Source organism: Helianthus annuus, chromosome 4 (genome assembly GCF_002127325.2).
Source record: "Helianthus annuus cultivar XRQ/B chromosome 4, HanXRQr2.0-SUNRISE, whole genome shotgun sequence".
NCBI lineage: Eukaryota > Viridiplantae > Streptophyta > Magnoliopsida > Asterales > Asteraceae > Helianthus > Helianthus annuus.
In genome coordinates this window covers 168,451,073-168,469,165 of record NC_035436.2, presented here as the reverse complement: position 1 = coordinate 168,469,165, position 18,093 = coordinate 168,451,073, and the positions used below count along the sequence as shown (strand labels likewise).

Here is an 18,093-nt window from a genome sequence, read left to right as displayed (position 1 = left end):
CAGTATAAATTTGATTTACTTTATTTTGGATCCAATCGCTATGCTTATATAGGTTACATTGAGTTCAATCAGATACAACAAAACGTGTGTTTTCATTAGTTAATGCATCACATAACGTTTGGACTAATCAATTCGATGTTTGCGATGTACCCGCGCCGCAACGCGCGCGGAATCTTATTTCTAGTTTAAACAATTTTAGAATGTGTTATCTATTTTGATAATTCGGAAAAATAAGAAAGATCAAGCTGGCATGTCGGATAGTCTTGAGGAGTGAGGTGCGGTGAGTCTCTCTCGGGTTACAGCTGGTGTCCGAGAGTTAGGAAGAAATTGACATTTTCAAGAATGAAATGTTTGTCGTAAAAGATGATTTTTTTTTATGAAGTTTACATATATTACAATATGTGGGTCTACTGGTTCAATACATACTACAAACTATGGAGGAGGTCCTGGTCCCCCTAATCACTTGTCAAGGGTCCAACCACTAACAACACCATCCTCCAAAAGATGCTCTTGAATGCATCACCGAAAGAAACTTCCTTTTTCTACTTAATTTTATCTACTACACCTTTAAGGTGGGTGAATATTTATCATTTTTTCACATGCTATTATAGCATTTGTAATTGGAGGTTTGAACTCCACTGACTATGACTAGACGATGAGCTAGAGGATAATCGAGAAGGGAGACGGTTTTCAAGACGAAAGTCTGCCCACACGAATCGTCCTCGAAAGAGAGGGTTTTTTTATTGTGAGAAAAGAGCATGTGAGATTCGTGAGGGTTTTTACGGTTTGCGCCATGAGCCCCGACTCTGGATGCCCTCTTACAAGAATTAACACAAAATTTATATAAGTTTACATTAGATACATGACTTATAGAAATAATCAACATGTATTTTTAACTATGATGTGAATCATAGATTTTAAGTGGTTTCCTATTTTTTTTTTAAAGACCATGTGTAGTGGAAGGGGAATATAATGCCCCCATCCTAGGGCAATTTACGCCATGTGGCGGTCCAGTCAGCAAATGGGCATTATTGGGCGTTTTCTAAAATGGGGTGTAATGGGGATGGGGCATTATTGGGCATTATTGGGGCATTAAATAAAATAAAGAAGAAACCCCTAAAAAATCTCATTGGTCAGTCAACCCTCCCACAATCCCCTTTGGGCGTTTTATATATCACGCCAAAGCAATTTTTTTTTTGAGCATAATGCCCCATAATGCCCTATGTAATGGAAGTGGGGAGCGTTTTTTTTTAGCATAATGCCCACATAATGCCCCACTACACATGGTATAATCTAACAATATGTCTTGTACTTGAATTTGCTCAACCATATAGCTTCCTTGTTTTCAAAGAAATATAAAATTGGTCAAGAATCAATTGGTCACATGATGTTCATAATGAATAATGATTATGGAATCCATTATAGCTTGTACATACTACATAATAATTATGTTACTATTGATATACTTGTGCGTGATATTTAACGGGTCTTACAATATATATTTTTTTTTTAAGAAAGGCAACCTAATCTACTTCTAATTTTAGTTCACAATTTATAGCGATAATCAAATCCTCGACCTTAAGGAAAGGGGCATCTTTTACACATGACTAAGATACTAACAGGCTAAATATCATTTGGTATAATACTTTCTATCGACTCATCTAACCATGAAAATATGCATAAACTTTATTTATGAGTTGGTTCATAAATTAAATGTATAACATTGAAAGCTCATAGTACTTTCTTCCAAGCATAAGTCGACCATGCATCATAAAACAAGAACAAGACACAAATTGATTCGCCCCTTGTCTTCCCTAATTAAAACATACCATAATTAAGAACTATATATAGAAAAACAAGCGCAAAAGACAAAAATACCCTCAAGGATTGAACCGGTACTCTTGGTTCTGATACCCTCCATTGTAATTGTATCTATCATACGAGTTCTGATTATTCCCATAATACCCTTGTGTATTGTATCCATTCCTAGAACCATATGAGTTCTGATTATTCCCATAATACCCTTGTGTGTTGTACCCATTTCTGGAACCAAACCCTCTTGTGTTCATGTTCATGTTCATGTTTGCATTAGAATTAGGGTTCTCCATATTAATGTCGTAATAGTACTTTCCATTCTCCAAAAACCTAGTATCACTCATACCCTGCTTCTCAGGGTTGTACATATTCCCATTGCCACGTGTACCATACCTTCCCATCCCCTGCATCTCCGAGTTGTACCTTTGGTCCTCCACCTGCTTCTCCGAGTTGTACACATTGCCACCACCTTCCCTAGTCTCCATAAACCTTGCATCATCAAAATCAAAACCTTGCTTCTCAGAGTTGTACATTCTGCTTTCACCGTTGTACTTGTTGGCTTGTGGGTACTCCTTGTATTCATCAGGGATGTACTCTTGGGTGTTGCTGTGGATGGGGGTGGTGTATGCAACCGGGTTGTAGTTTTCAGGTAAGTAGTCCGGGAGGTTGTTGTTGTTGTTGGTGGTGGTGGTGGTGGCGGACGGTGGAAGCTGGCCGGATTCGTGGCCGTAGAGGCCGTATGAATCGGAGTCTTGGGTTTGTGGGATGAACTCGGGTTGTTCTTGTTGATTGGTGTTTAAGGGTTGTTGTTGTTGTTGTTGATTGGTGTTTAAGGGTTGTTCTTGATTGGTGTTTAAGGGTTGTTGTTGATTGTTGTTAGAGAATTTGTTGAAGAATTGGCTTTCTCTTGCATGGATAGTAGAAGAGAGAGTGAGAGTGAGAAGAATGAAGTAGGAAATGAGAGCCATGGAGGAGAGATAAGAGTTTTGGGATTGTATTTTTATGTTCATTTTGTTCATTTATATAGCAAAGTTCTATATATAATATTATATATATATGTGTGTTTTTTTTTTCTACACTTGATGGTTTTGAAGATGTTAGGTGTAAAATGGAGGGGAAATTGGAAAAAAGGATGATGGTGATGATAATGGTGAGTGGTCCCTAATGCAATATACAACATTGACAAAAGAGTCCTTTTCTTGTGGGTGGATTTTCATTTTGTGTTTAGGGTAAAATATCAAAATGGTGGATTGAACTTAGAGGTGCACAAAACGGGTTTGGGAATCGAAATTCGAACCGATATTGAACCGGTTTGGAACTAGCTTGAACAGATGGGTTGTAATTGGTTTTAGAACTTAAAGTTAGGTATTGAGCTCAAACTTCTCTAATCTCATATCATAATACCAGAATACAATACAAACCTCTATCTATATATATGCTATACACACACTAATAGAACTTATACTTCTAAATAGGTTTGATACCGGTCAAATCCGAACTAAACCGATGATAACCTGGTTTTTAAAATGGAACCGGCATGATCATTTCCCTTTCAAGAATCGGTTTTGCTCCTCCTGTTTGACCTAAACCTACACCGGTTTGAGAAAATAACCTGGTTTGTTCACCTCTAATGGAAGTATGTAAATGTGTTTTGAAAAGAATAAAATCTAATGAATTTGTATATATTGTTGGCCATGACATGATCGATCATATAAACTTAAACTAGAAGCATTAAAGACCACACTCCAAAGGAGATGTCATATGATTAGTAGGCTTTTTTCTCACTACAAGAGGGACACTTTTAGCGGCGACAGGCCAAGTGTCGCCGCTATTGGTCGATCCGCGTCAACCCAAACCCCAGCCGTTGATCATTAATATGATCTAATGGTTGGGGATTAAGGAAGCAATACCGGCGACGATTTATAAGCAATAGCGGCGACAAGATGTCTCCGCTAACGATTGGTGTCCCACTTTAATCCCCAGCCACACAACCTTTAGCGACGACAGATGGCCAATAGCGGCCTATCAATACCGGCGACCCTTTAGCGACGACTTGTCGCCGGTAAAGGTCAATAGCGGCGACAAATTGGACCAATACCGGCGACACCTGTTGCCGCTAAAGGTGTCCCTTTCTTGTAGTGTCTATATCTAATTTGATATACTAATCATTTTAATTATGTATGTACTAGTAAACTTTTTGATAAGACTAAATCCTAATTGCATGTTTGCTTCTATGTTAAGGAGGGTATTTTGGGAAATTTTGAATTTAGAGGGGCATAGAAAATACAATGGCATAATAGTAATGGCAGCGTAGTCATGCGAGGATTGTGGGCTTGTGGCACATAAATGTAAATGCTGCATTGAGTAAGCATGGCAGCAAGTCATGTTTAGAGCATGCCCCCATCTACTCCCTCAAGTCATTTTCTTCTTCTACTTCTTCTATTGAATACTAATGATACTTCCATCCATCCTCTATTATCATCACTTCTCTGTTTTCTTTATAGTAGAATAAATTATTATTTGAGTTCATGTATTTTATTGATTTTAACTACTTGAGTTTAATTTCTAAACTTTTAACTATTTGAACACCTGATTTTTCCAATTGCAAGAATCTTAGTCTAATTGACTAAACCCATCAAAAAATTCGGTTAACTTTTTGTAAAAAGAAACATGTAAAAAGAAACTAAAACAAAAGCAATAAGTATTTTTTTCATTAAAATGAAATTAAAGAAATAAAAATATAATCCCACCCAACCCTATACTCTCTCTACCCCCTCTCTCTTTCTCTCACCATCGATCAACCACCCCATTCCTGCTTTGCCGTTTTTTCTACAAGGATTCCGGCCACACCGAGTCCACCCAAACAACACCCAAATTACAAAATAAACATGTATCTGAAATTCTCCACTTCAAACTAACTTTAGACCAGAGTTTGGGTCTCAATACAGAGTATCGGATCGTTGGTTTCCACGTGAGATATTGATGGTTTGATGGCGACGATGATGACTGACGGAATTTGATCAGGGTGGCGATTTGCATGTCTTCGAAATATGGGAAAAAGGTAATGATAGAAACTTTAGAATTCATCTTAGATTCTAATTTCGGTGTATAATCCTGGGAGGCGACGTCAATACTTCACCCAAATAGCTAACAGCAACAACAACCACAATCATTTGCTACTGTTTCGGTAGCCGGTTGTTGTCTCTGCCGCCTGTAGTTACCCTCGCAGCCAAAATCACCATCACATTACAATACAAACTCAAACACAACGAAATGGATATAACATAAAAGAGATTCAATGTAAAACTTGGAGTGTCTCAGAACGAAACTAAGACTATTCCAACGTGATCGAAAGTTCTTTTGAGTTAGGGAAACACTCTTTGGCCTAATAGGGTAGAATACTCTCACCAAGGAGCGGTTAACGACATTCACCCTTCTGGTTACTACATGTCCCTAGTCGATTGAAAATTCGAGACTTTGGCAGGATTGAAAATTGAGGAGTGGGACTAGTTGTCAAGATACGGGATTCACCCCTAACTTGGCAACATCGTACTCTAAGTGTGATTAGTACTCACCGAACGGGTCAAGGAAGTAAATCCTGACTCATTGGTAAGGGTCCACTAAAGTATGAATGGGATAATTGTTAACTTAAAACTATCACATAATACTAGCATGCAACTATACATGTCAACCCAAAAATTCCCGCTAGCGTAATCTAATCATGGCAATGAATAGACCGTTTTGTTTACTTAACATGAACTCAAGAATATCAAGTCCCAATCGAATAATCAAACACAAGAACAAGAACGAATGGAATAATTCTCCAATGAACTTTTATTATAACCAAGAAAATATAACTCAAAAAACTTGATTACAATAACTCATAAACCATAACTCGGTTTATCTCCTCTTGACTCTTAATAATGTCTAACCCTAACATGGTTTATATAGGTTTACCCTAACTTGGTGACCAAGACATTACCAAATAACCCTTAACTTGGTGACCAAGACATTACCAAATATAATTATAATGTAATTAGGAAACTTAACCAATTATGACCAACTTGTCAACATCGATCCCTCAAGTTCACCGACTTGTGACTTGAACTCCTTTGCCACCCTTTCACATCACCGACTTGTGATGAGTCGGGAATTACCGCCAACAATCACCCCCTTAATTTCCGACTCGAAATAGGTAGGCTCCAACATGTCTTCTTTGTCTTGATTCTCATAGAACTCATCTTGATCTCTAGTTGTGTTTTTCGGCTTCTTCCTAGCTCGAACATTCTTGTGACCTTGTACTCGACTAGTCCTTTTTCCACGACTCGTCCTTTGATCATAAGAACTCGCACCACCATTGACTCGGCTGCGATCTTAAGCAAACACTAGCTTTCTTGGATCATAATGCGTTCCCTTAGAATATAGGCTCATCTTGATTCAAACCTCGTGACTAAAACATGGGTAGCGACTTCTTGAAGAAACTCGACCGGCCCTTTGATCTTCTTACCAATCCTCTCGTCGGTCTTGATCCTCCCGGTTGGTTCTTCCTTGCCAACTCTAACCTCTGTTTAATCCTCGGTCAAACCCAAACTCGTTCAACCAAAAAAAATATTCCTTAATTAAACCAACTTGTTTAACCCAAAGACTTTGACCTTACACGTTCAATTATGATAATAAATCAACCTGCTTGTCGATTTAATACAAACGTAGCAGCAACCAAACTTGTTGAACTATAAACTTGTTTGAATTAGATATACTCTAACCGACTTGTTAGAAAGTGACAAATTTACCCCCTCGCTCCAGTCCGTCGAAACGAATACCAACTGATTAGTCTCGAACAGCTTTTCAAAACCGAATCGTCTACTCGCAAATATGATCACGAATCCCTCTCGCAAACCCAGTAAAAAAAATCCTGAATTGAACCCGCTTATCCAACCCAAATAAAAATCAAAGTTTAATGGTAACACCAAAACCTTTTGAATCAACAAAGAAAAATTAACCAATCTTGTTTTTCTTTTCTTTTATTCTTTATCGTAACACAAAAAAAAAATAAATAAATAAAACCTTATGCTTGAATTTTTGTATTTCTTTCTTTAAATCACGGAAAAGAAACCAACTCCTTTTTATTTTTTATCAAGTAGTTTTGTAATTCCACCGACTTACTATATATTCTTTTTCTTTTAGGCATAGAACACAAAACCAAGAAACCAAAATCTCTTATTTTGACTCCTATTGTTCTTCTCTTTGTAAAATGACAAACTTCCTTTTTGTTTTCTTTTTTTAATTGCTTCAACAAAAAGTAAATCCAAAATGCCGATGGGGTTCTTTTTCCAGAACCGATTATCAGTGACCTAACCCAATCCGAGCAGAACCCATCTGGTTCCGTTTATCGATTTCCGTCGTACGAACAACGTACTCGTTGCCCGCCTTTGTAATAGTACCTACGCCGCTGCACCGACGATTTAGTACGGACACCGCGAGAACGAAAAAGTCCGACTGACTTGTTTCATTTCTGGTCACTCTTGCCGCCACGAGCAACCTCAGCCAATCGATGACCCTTGATACCTTAGCCGTCGATTTGTCGAGTACTTGTTTGATTTTGACGATTGAACTTGGCTCTGATACCAATTCAAGTCCCAATCGAATAATCAAACACAAGAACAAGAATGAATGGAATAATTCTCCAATGAACTTTTATTATAACCAAGAAAATATAACTCAAAAAACTTGATTACAATAACTCATAAACCATAACTCGGTTTATCTCCTCTTGACTCTTAATAATGTCTAACCCTAACATGGTTTATATAGGTTTACCCTAACTTGGTGACCAAGACATTACCAAATAACCCTTAACTTGGTGACCAAGACATTACCAAATATAATTATAATGTAATTAGGAAACTTAACCAATTATGACCAACTTGTCAACATTGATCCCTCAAGTTCACCGACTTGTGACTTGAACTCCTTTGCCACCCTTTCACATCACCGACTTGTGATGAGTCGGGAATTACCGCCAACAGAATATGGACGGTGCGTTAATCCTATAGCGCTATACATGTTAAGGGAGGTTTGTACGAAGTTAATGAAAATTATAAAGCATAAGAATAGTCTAGCATATACGAATTCAAGCATAACGTATTAAGCATGTATATTGGATTGTTTGTTAGTATGTGATTGTGTGAGTATGATAATATATATGTATTGCACCCAAAAGTGTTAAAATAAAAAAGGTCATGTACACTCGCGGTTTTGCTAGCTTTCCGATTAGTCCATGAGTTGACGAACGTGAGAGTTGGAACACCGATGTTACCCTACAATGGCGAAACGAAGGTGTGTGAGTATTCGGATTTTGACGAAGGATTCGGATTTGGAATTTAAGTAAAAAACTATGTATACACGAAAATATATCTCGTCTAAGTACTCGTTTTGACACTAAGTTTTTATGTGATTTCATGGGTCCTTACTTGCCCATTAGAATCATAAACGAGAATTTAGAACAAAGATAAAATAACTTAAGTTCATAATACCTAACCACAAACCGGTTAGCATCATGAATTCGACTAATATATATATATATATATATATATATATATATATATATATATATATATATATATATATAGGGGACCGCTAGAATGAGAACCACCACGAGTTGTAAGAACCACGAGAACCGCGACCCGCGGGTGGCCGTTGACCACGAAATTTTTTTTACACCTAGATCCGTATATTTTAAGACCGGGTGTAAATTTTGGGTTCAAACGGCGCGCCCGAGGGGGTAGTTTTTTATGCCCAAAGTTTGGGTTTTTTTAATTTTTTTAATTTTTCTTTTTTTTTAACCAAACTTTGGGCGTAAAAAACTACCCCCTCGGGCGCGCCGTTTGAACCCAAAATTTACACCCGGTCTTAAAATATACGGATCTAGGTGTAAAAAAAATTTCGTGGTCAACGGCCACCCGCGGGTCGCGGTTCTCGTGGTTCTTACAACTCGTGGTGGTTCTCATTCTAGCGGTCCCCTATATATATATATATATATAGGGTAATGCTAGACAAAAAACCCTAAAATTCTTAGAAAACTCTAGAAACCCAAATCTCCCCCCATTTTTACCCAACCTCCCGACATTTTTTTTTGAAAAAAATTACAGATGTAATATACATGTTTTAGAGTGTTTTGGGCAAAAAAAACAAAAAAGCGCCGAAGGGATTTTTAAAAAAAAAAATAAACAAAATTCAGCGCCTAACATGTGTTAGACAAAAATGCTGAAAGTTGCTGAATTTTTTTTTTAAATTATCCCTTCGGCGCTTTTTTGATTTTTTTGGCCCAAAACTCTTAAAAACATGTATATTACATGTGTTATTTTTTTCAAAAAAAAAATGTCGGGAGGTTGGGTTTTCTAGGGTTTTTTATATAGATAGGGTTTTCTATCTAGCCCTATCCTATATATATATATATATATATATATATATATTATATCTTATTATATAGTATTATTATATTTGGTCCATCATCTATTATCATAGATTTCATGTAACTCAAGCATGGATGTATGTATACCTCTTTGTATGAATTCACCAAAGCACAAAGTTTATCAACATAGTTGATAAACTCGGTTGGTCATGAATGATAAGAAAATACAACTAACTAGTTTTGCCAAGTAGCCAAGTAAGATCAACCCGGGGGTTTCATACCCATCATGGAAAATGTTGGAGATGCGACGGGGTTGTGTTACTTTAGGACTAGGAAACTACTTGGATGTTCATACACAAGTTCATAAGTGAGGTAGTGGAATTAGTTTGTAAAGCCAAAGCTCCCACGGTTCACACTTCTACCAAAACACAAGTTCATCCATATTGAAGATGGTGAATCTTGGATGGTTTCAAAACTTAGAACATGTATGAGCATAACTTAAAAGAGTTATTGAACTTGCTTCTTAGTGAAAATCAACAACAACACAAACCCATAACTATGAACTTAGTTGTGAGCTTGGTGGGTAGAAGATTTCACCAAGCTTAAATCGAGAAATGTAATGTACAAAAACAAAACAGAACTTTAATCCCACTTTGGACCTCAAATGTGGTGAGGTTTCACCTTAGTTTGCCATGAAAAACTTGTGAAAACCTTCCTAGAGGTTGTCCAAGTAGAATGATAAAAGAATACATGAAGAAATAAGAAGAAAAGTGAGCTAAAACTCACTTAGAAGACTTGAAACCTTCTGCCCAAAGTTTGTAGATTTAGAGAGAAAATGTGAAGATTTGGAAGAGATTTAAGTGTTTGGAAAGTGTTTAGGAGTGAAAGAGGGCTCTTATTTATAGGATGGGATTAGGGTTTAAGTCATAAATGAAGTAGGAAGTGATTGGGTGTTGTAAAAAGGTTAAAAAGTAGGTAAAACACGACTGTTGCGTTTTCTGCCCGTAATCTCGTTGCCAGCTCCGTTCGTGCGGATGTGAGGTTCGTGCGGATGAGAGTCGTTCGTGCGAAGGAGTGTCCATTTGTGCGAAAGAGGATTAAGTCCGTGCGAAGGAAGTTAAGTCCGCATGAATGATGGTTAGTTCGTGCAAAGGAAGTAGGTTCGCACAAGAGGGCTTGGTTCGCACGAAGGTAGTTGGTTCGTGCGATGGAATGGTACCTTCGCACGAGGGAGTTATGTTAGGCCAGTTTCACATATTTTAGCCGGTTTTAAGTATTTCAAGCATAAAAGTGTAATGTATAAGTATAATGCACATATAATTGATGTTTCAACCATTCTGTGACAACTCGAACTTTAGACTTGCTTTGGTGTAACGTATGTGTACGATATGTGAATGTTATGTGAATGTTATGTTAACACGTGCTTGTGATATATGAATGATTATGTGTTCACGAACCCAAACCGCACATTATAACCGGTCACACAAGCCTTTTGGGCCACACCTTGTATACGGATCCATTAGGCAGCCGAGTGGGCTCGGCCCACTCCCCACTCGCAAACACTAAACCCTTTGGTAAGGGTTTGATTCTCATTGTTGTTACAAAACATAACACACACACAAACCCTACTTGCTCTCTCTCTTTCGGCTTGCCTAGAACCCGACGGCGAACAACTCAGAAGATAGGAGATCTTGCTTTTCCATTCGGCTCACTTTTCTTGTGTTTGATCCTATCTTCCGGTTGGTATGTTATCCATTGATGTGTGTTGTATATGCTCGGTATGTTGATGATGATTTGGTATGATGTTATGACTCTATATTTAGGTTAAACGGATTAGGGTGCATGCTAGTAAGACACAACAGAATCTATATATTTACTTTCGGTGATATATGTTGATATGCTAGAACAGAACCGGATCATATGTTGCTGATTAGTCGATGTTCTTAGTGTTAAATCGGTTGAATTGCATGTGCTTGTAACCGGCTGTGATGTTTTAGATTGCATGCTAGCCTATAAGTTAGTTATTTACATGTTTGATTATTAGAAATTGGCTGTTCTTGATGTTGATTACACGAGTTGATCATATGAATATGTTATGAAATTGATAAATGTTGGTAATTGATCTGATAATTGCCGTGATTGATCTGTTATTGAAACTGCCTAAGTTGTTTGCTAGAATCACGGAATGATTGTTACGAATGATTATGGAAATCGGTTACACACACACGGTTGCGACTCGGTATCACCAAATGCGACTCGAAACCTCACACCAGCAACAGCACGAACTGCAACCACGGTTGCGAGTCATGTTGCGACTCGTAACCAAACCATGACAAGCCGTGATCACCTGTTGCGACTCGCAATCCCCGTTGCGACTCGAGACCAATATGCACGTACACTATTTTGGACGCACACTGTCACGGGCCCAATCGTTTGGGCCAAATGATTGGATTTGTGGACTGTTTGTTATTGGACTTGTATGCGTTTACTATTTGGGCCGATTGAGAACCTGGACTGTTTAGATTGGGCCGTTATATGAATTGGTTGAATGTTAATTGGGTTGTTTGACTTTCGGGCTTAGACATTGGATCGCACATGAATGTTAATGCTATGCTCTTACCTGTTTACATGCATACGTGATAGTAACGTGTTAACATATGTGATGCACACGTGTATAATTTGAAGTCAAAACCTGACTTGTATAATAACCATGATAGGACGTGGTTGACAATTTACTTGCTACCTGTACTCTTTGTGTATCTGCCGAGCAAACCAAGGTGAGTTCACACAGCCAAGGCATGGGATTCCCGGGTTGGGAATTGGGTTGGATATGTGGATATTGAAAGAGCTACTCGTACTTACGCATTCACTAGACTATAGACCATCGTCCTCAGGATAGTCAGGACACGTTACGTAAAGCCTACGTAACCCAGTAATTGCCATATGTCTCCCGGGTCGGGAGGACACGTTACGTAAAGCCTACGTAACCCAATACCTTCTACTGTCTTCCGGGTCGGAAAGACACGCTGCGTAAAGCCTACGTAGCCCCCACGCGTACCACTGTCCTCGGGGAAGGGCACGTCACGTAAAGCCTACGTGACCCAGTACGTATTCCTGTTCTCGGTAAAGAAGAACACATGGTTGGAAGTTAGTCTAGTAAGTACCACTGATGAGAAGCCCTCATTAGTAAGGATAAACGTGGGAAGCCCCCACCGGTAATATAAAAACAAGGTTTGGGAAGCCCCCACCTTTAGTACACACTAGTATGGGAAGCCCCCACTAGTTAAACTTACGCACAATGTTATGAACTTACTTTCTGTGAACTCGCTCAACTAGTTTGTTGATTATTTGCTGCATGCCTTGCAGGACCTTAGGTACGATATGGAGCTTGCACAGGGAGGAGCAGGTCGTTGTGAGATACGGATCATGAACGTCATTTGAACTTATAACTATTTTGAGTTTACATTACTATGCTTCCGCTACTTAAACAATGTTTGGTTTTGAAACATCAATCATGTCATGATGAATTACATTAATTACTTTCATTACTATTAAATGCTATGTTTGATATGATTGATGGCTTGATCCTGGTCAGTCATGCTCCCAAGCGGTGGTACTCCGCAGGTGGATTTTGGGGGTGTGACAGATTGGTATCAGAGCCATTGGTTATAGAGAACTTGGTTTTAATATGGGAAAATGTTTTTATTAAAACCGGACTATAACCAGAACAGTGCTCTCAACGATCCACAACGACGCTTCGCTCCACGTGCAAGACTCGACATCCTAGGTAATAAGGTTTATGTTATTGCCTGTTTGCTAGAACTGCTTAGAACTTTGCTCGCATTACGCTTAGATACACATGATACTAAAGCATGAGAATCCCTACGTGCTTACGCTTTTCTGTCATCGCCCTACTCGCGAACCACTCTCATTTACGTTACTTTTACTATGAAGATCATGTCTGGACGAATCAACATGACACAAGCCCAGTTAGAGGCTCTTGTTCAAGCTCAAGTTGCTGCGGCAGTTGCAGCAGCTCAAGCAGGTCAACACGCGCAGCAACCTGTCTGCACCTTTAAGAACTTCATGGACTGTCGTCCAAATTCTTTCAGCGGCACCGAGGGGGCAGTGGGACTCCTCCATTGGTTTGAAAAGCTAGAATCAGTATTCGAAATGTGCGAGTGCCCTGAGGCTCGCAAGGTCAAGTATGCCACCAGCACCTTGGAAGGAATCGCGCTAACCTGGTGGAACGCGCAAGTGCAAATTCTGGGGTTGGCAGCTGCTAACGCCACCCCATGGAACGATTTTAAGGAACTCATCAAGCGGGAGTATTGTACAAGTGAAGATATTCACAAGTTGGAAGACGAGCTGTATAATTTGAAAATGGTTGGGTCAGAAATCGAAGCGTATACTAAACGGTCGAATGAGCTGGCCGTGTTGTGTCCAACTATGGTGGACCCTCCATACAAGCGCATCGAGATGTATCTCAAGGGATTGGCGCCAGAAATCCAGAGCCATGTTACTTCGGCTAACCTCGACAACATCCAGGAAATTCAACGTCTCGCTCATCGCATCACCGATCAGGCAGTGGATCAGAATAAACTGCCTAAGCGTGTCAACGCTACTGCTACAGTCACTCCTTCAGCTACTCCTGCTACTACTAGCGAAAGCAAAAGAAAATGGGATGGAGATTCCAGCAGGGGTTCAGCGACTGTTCAGCCACAAGCTCAGCAGCAGAAGATCGACCACTATCAGAGTCCCAGTCAGCAATCCTCTGGTGGTCACAGACAGAGGAGATATCAGGGAAGTCAACCCAAGTGCTACAATTGCCACAGACATCACAATGGCCCGTGTAACAAGGGTCGTTGTCAAAGGTGTCTCAAGATGGGGCACGAGGCCAAAGACTGTAGGAGTCCACGGCCTGCAAATCAGAATCAGCAGCCTCAGCAACCAGCTCCACAGAACCAGCAGCAGCAGCCACAGCGTGGGAACCGGGGATGTTTTCAGTGTGGGGCTGAAGGTCATTTCAAACGCGATTGCCCTCAGTTGAACCAGAACCAGAATCGCAACAATAATAACCAGGGCAACGGGAATAACAACAACGGTGGAAACAACAACAACAATGGCAACGAAGCTAGGGGACGCGCTTTTGTGCTAGGTCGGGGTGACGCAGTGAACGATCCCAATGTGGTTATGGGTAAGTTTCTCCTCGACAATATTTACGTTACTGTTTTGTTTGATTCGGGTGCGGATACAAGCTATATGTCTGTGAAAATATGTCAACTGCTAAAACGTGCACCAACACTTTTACCCACCAAACATGTAGTAGAGTTAGCTAACGGTAAAAGTCTAGAAGCCACGCACGTAGTTCAGGGTTGTAATCTTATCCTAGCTGGTCAAGCTTTCTCTATAGACCTCATTCCCATAGTTTTGGGTAGTTTCGACGTCGTGATTGGGATGGATTGGTTATCCCAACACCAGGCAGAAATCTTATGCAGTGAGAAGATAATTCGCATTCCTCGTTCGGGTCAGGAACCTCTCGAAGTCCAAGGCGACAGGAGTGGTGCAGTGGTTGGCATCATCTCTTTCTTGAAGGCTCAGAAATGCTTACGTAAGGGTCACACAGCCATTTTGGCACTCGTTACAGACGCATCAGTAAAGGAAAAGAAACTGGAGGATATACCGGTTGTATGTGACTTTCCTCAGGTATTTCCTGAAGACTTACCTGGCTTACCGCCTCATCGTCAGGTCGAATTTCAAATTGAGCTCGCTCCAGGAGCAGCACCTATAGCTCGCGCACCATATCGTCTAGCTCCATCAGAATTGGAGGAACTGTCAAAACAGCTACAAGAGCTCTTGGAAAAGGGCTTCATTCGTCCAAGCTCTTCGCCTTGGGGAGCTCCAGTACTTTTCGTGAAAAAGAAAGACGGTACGTTCAGGATGTGCATCGACTACCGTGAACTCAACAAGGTGACGGTGAAGAACCGTTATCCTCTTCCACGCATCGACGACTTATTCGACCAGTTGCAAGGGTCGTGTTACTATTCGAAGATAGACTTGAGGTCTGGTTATCATCAGCTGAGAGTCCGGGATGAGGACGTCTCCAAGACAGCCTTCAGAACTCGTTATGGCCACTACGAGTTTCTTGTCATGCCGTTCGGGTTAACGAACGCGCCTGCTGTATTTATGGACCTTATGAACAGGGTGTGCAAACCCTACCTAGACAAGTTCGTCATTGTATTCATCGACGACATTCTGATTTACTCCAAGAGTCAGGAGGAACACGAGCAGCATCTCCGTCTTATTTTGGAACTCCTTCGGAAGGAACAGCTGTATGCTAAGTTTTCTAAGTGCGACTTCTGGCTTCGTGAAGTCCACTTCTTAGGCCATGTGGTAAACAGGGATGGGATCCATGTCGATCCATCCAAGGTAGATTCGATCAGAAACTGGCCTGCACCGCGTACACCGACAGAAATACGCCAATTTTTGGGTTTGGCGGGTTACTACAGACGGTTTATCAAAGACTTCTCCAAGATCGCGCAACCGCTTACACTACTGACACAGAAAGGTGTCACCTATCGCTGGGGAGAGCCCCAGGAGACTGCTTTTCAGCACCTAAAGGATAGACTTTGCAGTGCACCTATCCTCTCATTGCCAGAGGGCACAGATGACTTCGTGGTATATTGTGATGCATCCCTTCGGGGACTTGGATGTGTATTAATGCAACGCGACAAGGTTATCGCTTACGCCTCTCGTCAACTCAAGGTTCATGAACGCAACTACACGACGCACGATTTAGAGCTGGGAGCTGTTGTTTTCGCGCTTAAGATATGGCGACACTACCTGTACGGTACCAGGTGCACGATTTACACCGATCACAGGAGTCTCGAGCATATCCTTAAGCAAAAGGATTTGAATATGCGTCAACGGCGATGGGTTGAACTACTGAACGATTATGAATGCGCTATCAAGTACCATCCAGGCAAAGCCAATGTTGTGGCTGATGCCCTCAGTCGGAAAGACACATTACCTCGGCGCGTGCGAGCGCTACAGCTTACGATTCAGTCTAGCCTTCCAGCACAGATACGAACTGCTCAGATCGAAGCACTGAAGCCCGAAAACGTCAAGGCTGAAGCCTTACGTGGCTCACGACAACGATTAGAACAGAAGGCAGACGGCGCCTACTATGTAACGGGGCGTATTTGGGTCCCACTTTATGGCGGTCTACGCGAACTTGTGATGGACGAAGCACACAAGTCTCGCTACTCGGTACATCCAGGGTCGGATAAAATGTACCACGACATCAGCACTACTTATTGGTGGCCTAGCATGAAGGCCCACATCGCTACGTACGTTGGAAAATGTTTGACCTGTGCAAGAGTCAAGGTTGAATATCAGAAACCAGCTGGCCTACTTCAACAGCCTAAGATACCGCAATGGAAATGGGAAGAAATTTCCATGGATTTCGTTACAGGCCTACCTAGATCCCAGCGTGGGAACGATACCATATGGGTGATCGTGGATCGACTCACCAAGTCTGCACACTTCCTACCTATAAAGGAAACGGATAAGTTCTCCACTCTCGCAGACGTCTATCTTAAAGAAGTTGTTTCGAGGCACGGGGTGCCCACGTCCATCATTTCGGATCGCGATGCACGATTCACGTCAGAGCTATGGCAAGCGATGCATAAATCTTTCGGCTCAAGGTTGGACATGAGCACAGCATATCATCCTCAGACGGATGGGCAGTCTGAGCGAACGATCCAAACTCTAGAAGACATGCTTCGGGCATGCGTTATCGATTTCGGCAACGGCTGGGAAAAGCATCTCCCTTTGGTGGAGTTCTCGTATAATAATAGTTATCACACCAGCATCCAAGCCGCTCCATTCGAGGAATTGTACGGGCGTAAATGCCGGTCACCTCTCTGTTGGGCAGAGGTGGGGGATAGTCAGATCACGGGTCCAGAGATTGTAGTGGACGCCACAGAAAAGATTGCACAAATAAGACAACGCATGGCGGCAGCACGCGACCGTCAGAAAGCCTGCGCGGACAAGCGTAGAAAGCCATTGGAATTTCAGGTCGGGGACCGGGTTTTATTGAAAGTCTCACCCTGGAAGGGTGTGGTTCGTTTTGGCAAACGGGGCAAACTAAATCCGCGCTATGTCGGACCATTCGAAATCATAGAAAAGATTGGCAAGGTAGCCTACAAGTTGAATCTACCAGCTGAACTCGGGGCAGTTCACAATGTCTTTCATGTGTCGAACTTAAAGAAGTGCTTATCAGATGAAACCCTCATCATTCCTTTTAAGGAACTCATTATCGACGAGCGGTTGCAGTTCGTCGAGGAACCAGTTGAAATCACGGACCGGGATGTGAAGGTCCTCAAACACAAGAGAATCCCTCTTGTTCGAGTTCGTTGGAACTCCACACGTGGCCCAGAGTACACCTGGGAACGCGAAGACAGGATGACAGAAAAGTACCCCCAGTTATTCGAAACCAATGCAACCACTACTGAGGCTGAAGCTACTACTTCGGAATTTCGGGACGAAATTCCAAATCAACGGGGGGAGGATGTGACACCCCAGGAAAACCAGTGAGCAATACAGTTTACCTAGCTTCCTCAGTGAGTGCATACCAAATTTCGGGACGAAATTTCCAATTAGTTGGGGATAATGTGACAACTCGAACTTTAGACTTGCTTTGGTGTAACGTATGTGTACGATATGTGAATGTTATGTGAATGTTATGTTAACACGTGCTTGTGATATATGAATGATTATGTGTTCACGAACCCAAACCGCACATTATAACCGGTCACACAAGCCTTTTGGGCCACACCTTGTATACGGATCCATTAGGCAGCCGA

At 41.2% G+C, this 18,093-nt stretch overlaps 1 protein-coding gene across 1 annotated transcript; it reads right to left on the bottom strand.

Moving 5' to 3' along the window:
* Window positions 1-1,662: 1,662 nt before the first annotated feature.
* Window positions 1,663-2,856, bottom strand: LOC110937268 (protein E6-like). The gene has a single exon (XM_022179663.2). It carries the CDS (start codon window positions 2,832-2,834, stop codon window positions 1,881-1,883), a length of 954 nt encoding a protein of 317 aa, XP_022035355.2. The 5' UTR covers window positions 2,835-2,856; the 3' UTR covers window positions 1,663-1,880.
* Between the last annotated feature and the right edge of the window lie 15,237 nt (window positions 2,857-18,093).

Bases quoted from the DNA above. Each gene is read 5' to 3' on its own strand.
- LOC110937268 (XM_022179663.2), bottom strand. From the start codon at position 2,834: ATGAACAAAATGAACATAAAAATACAATCCCAAAACTCTTATCTCTCC.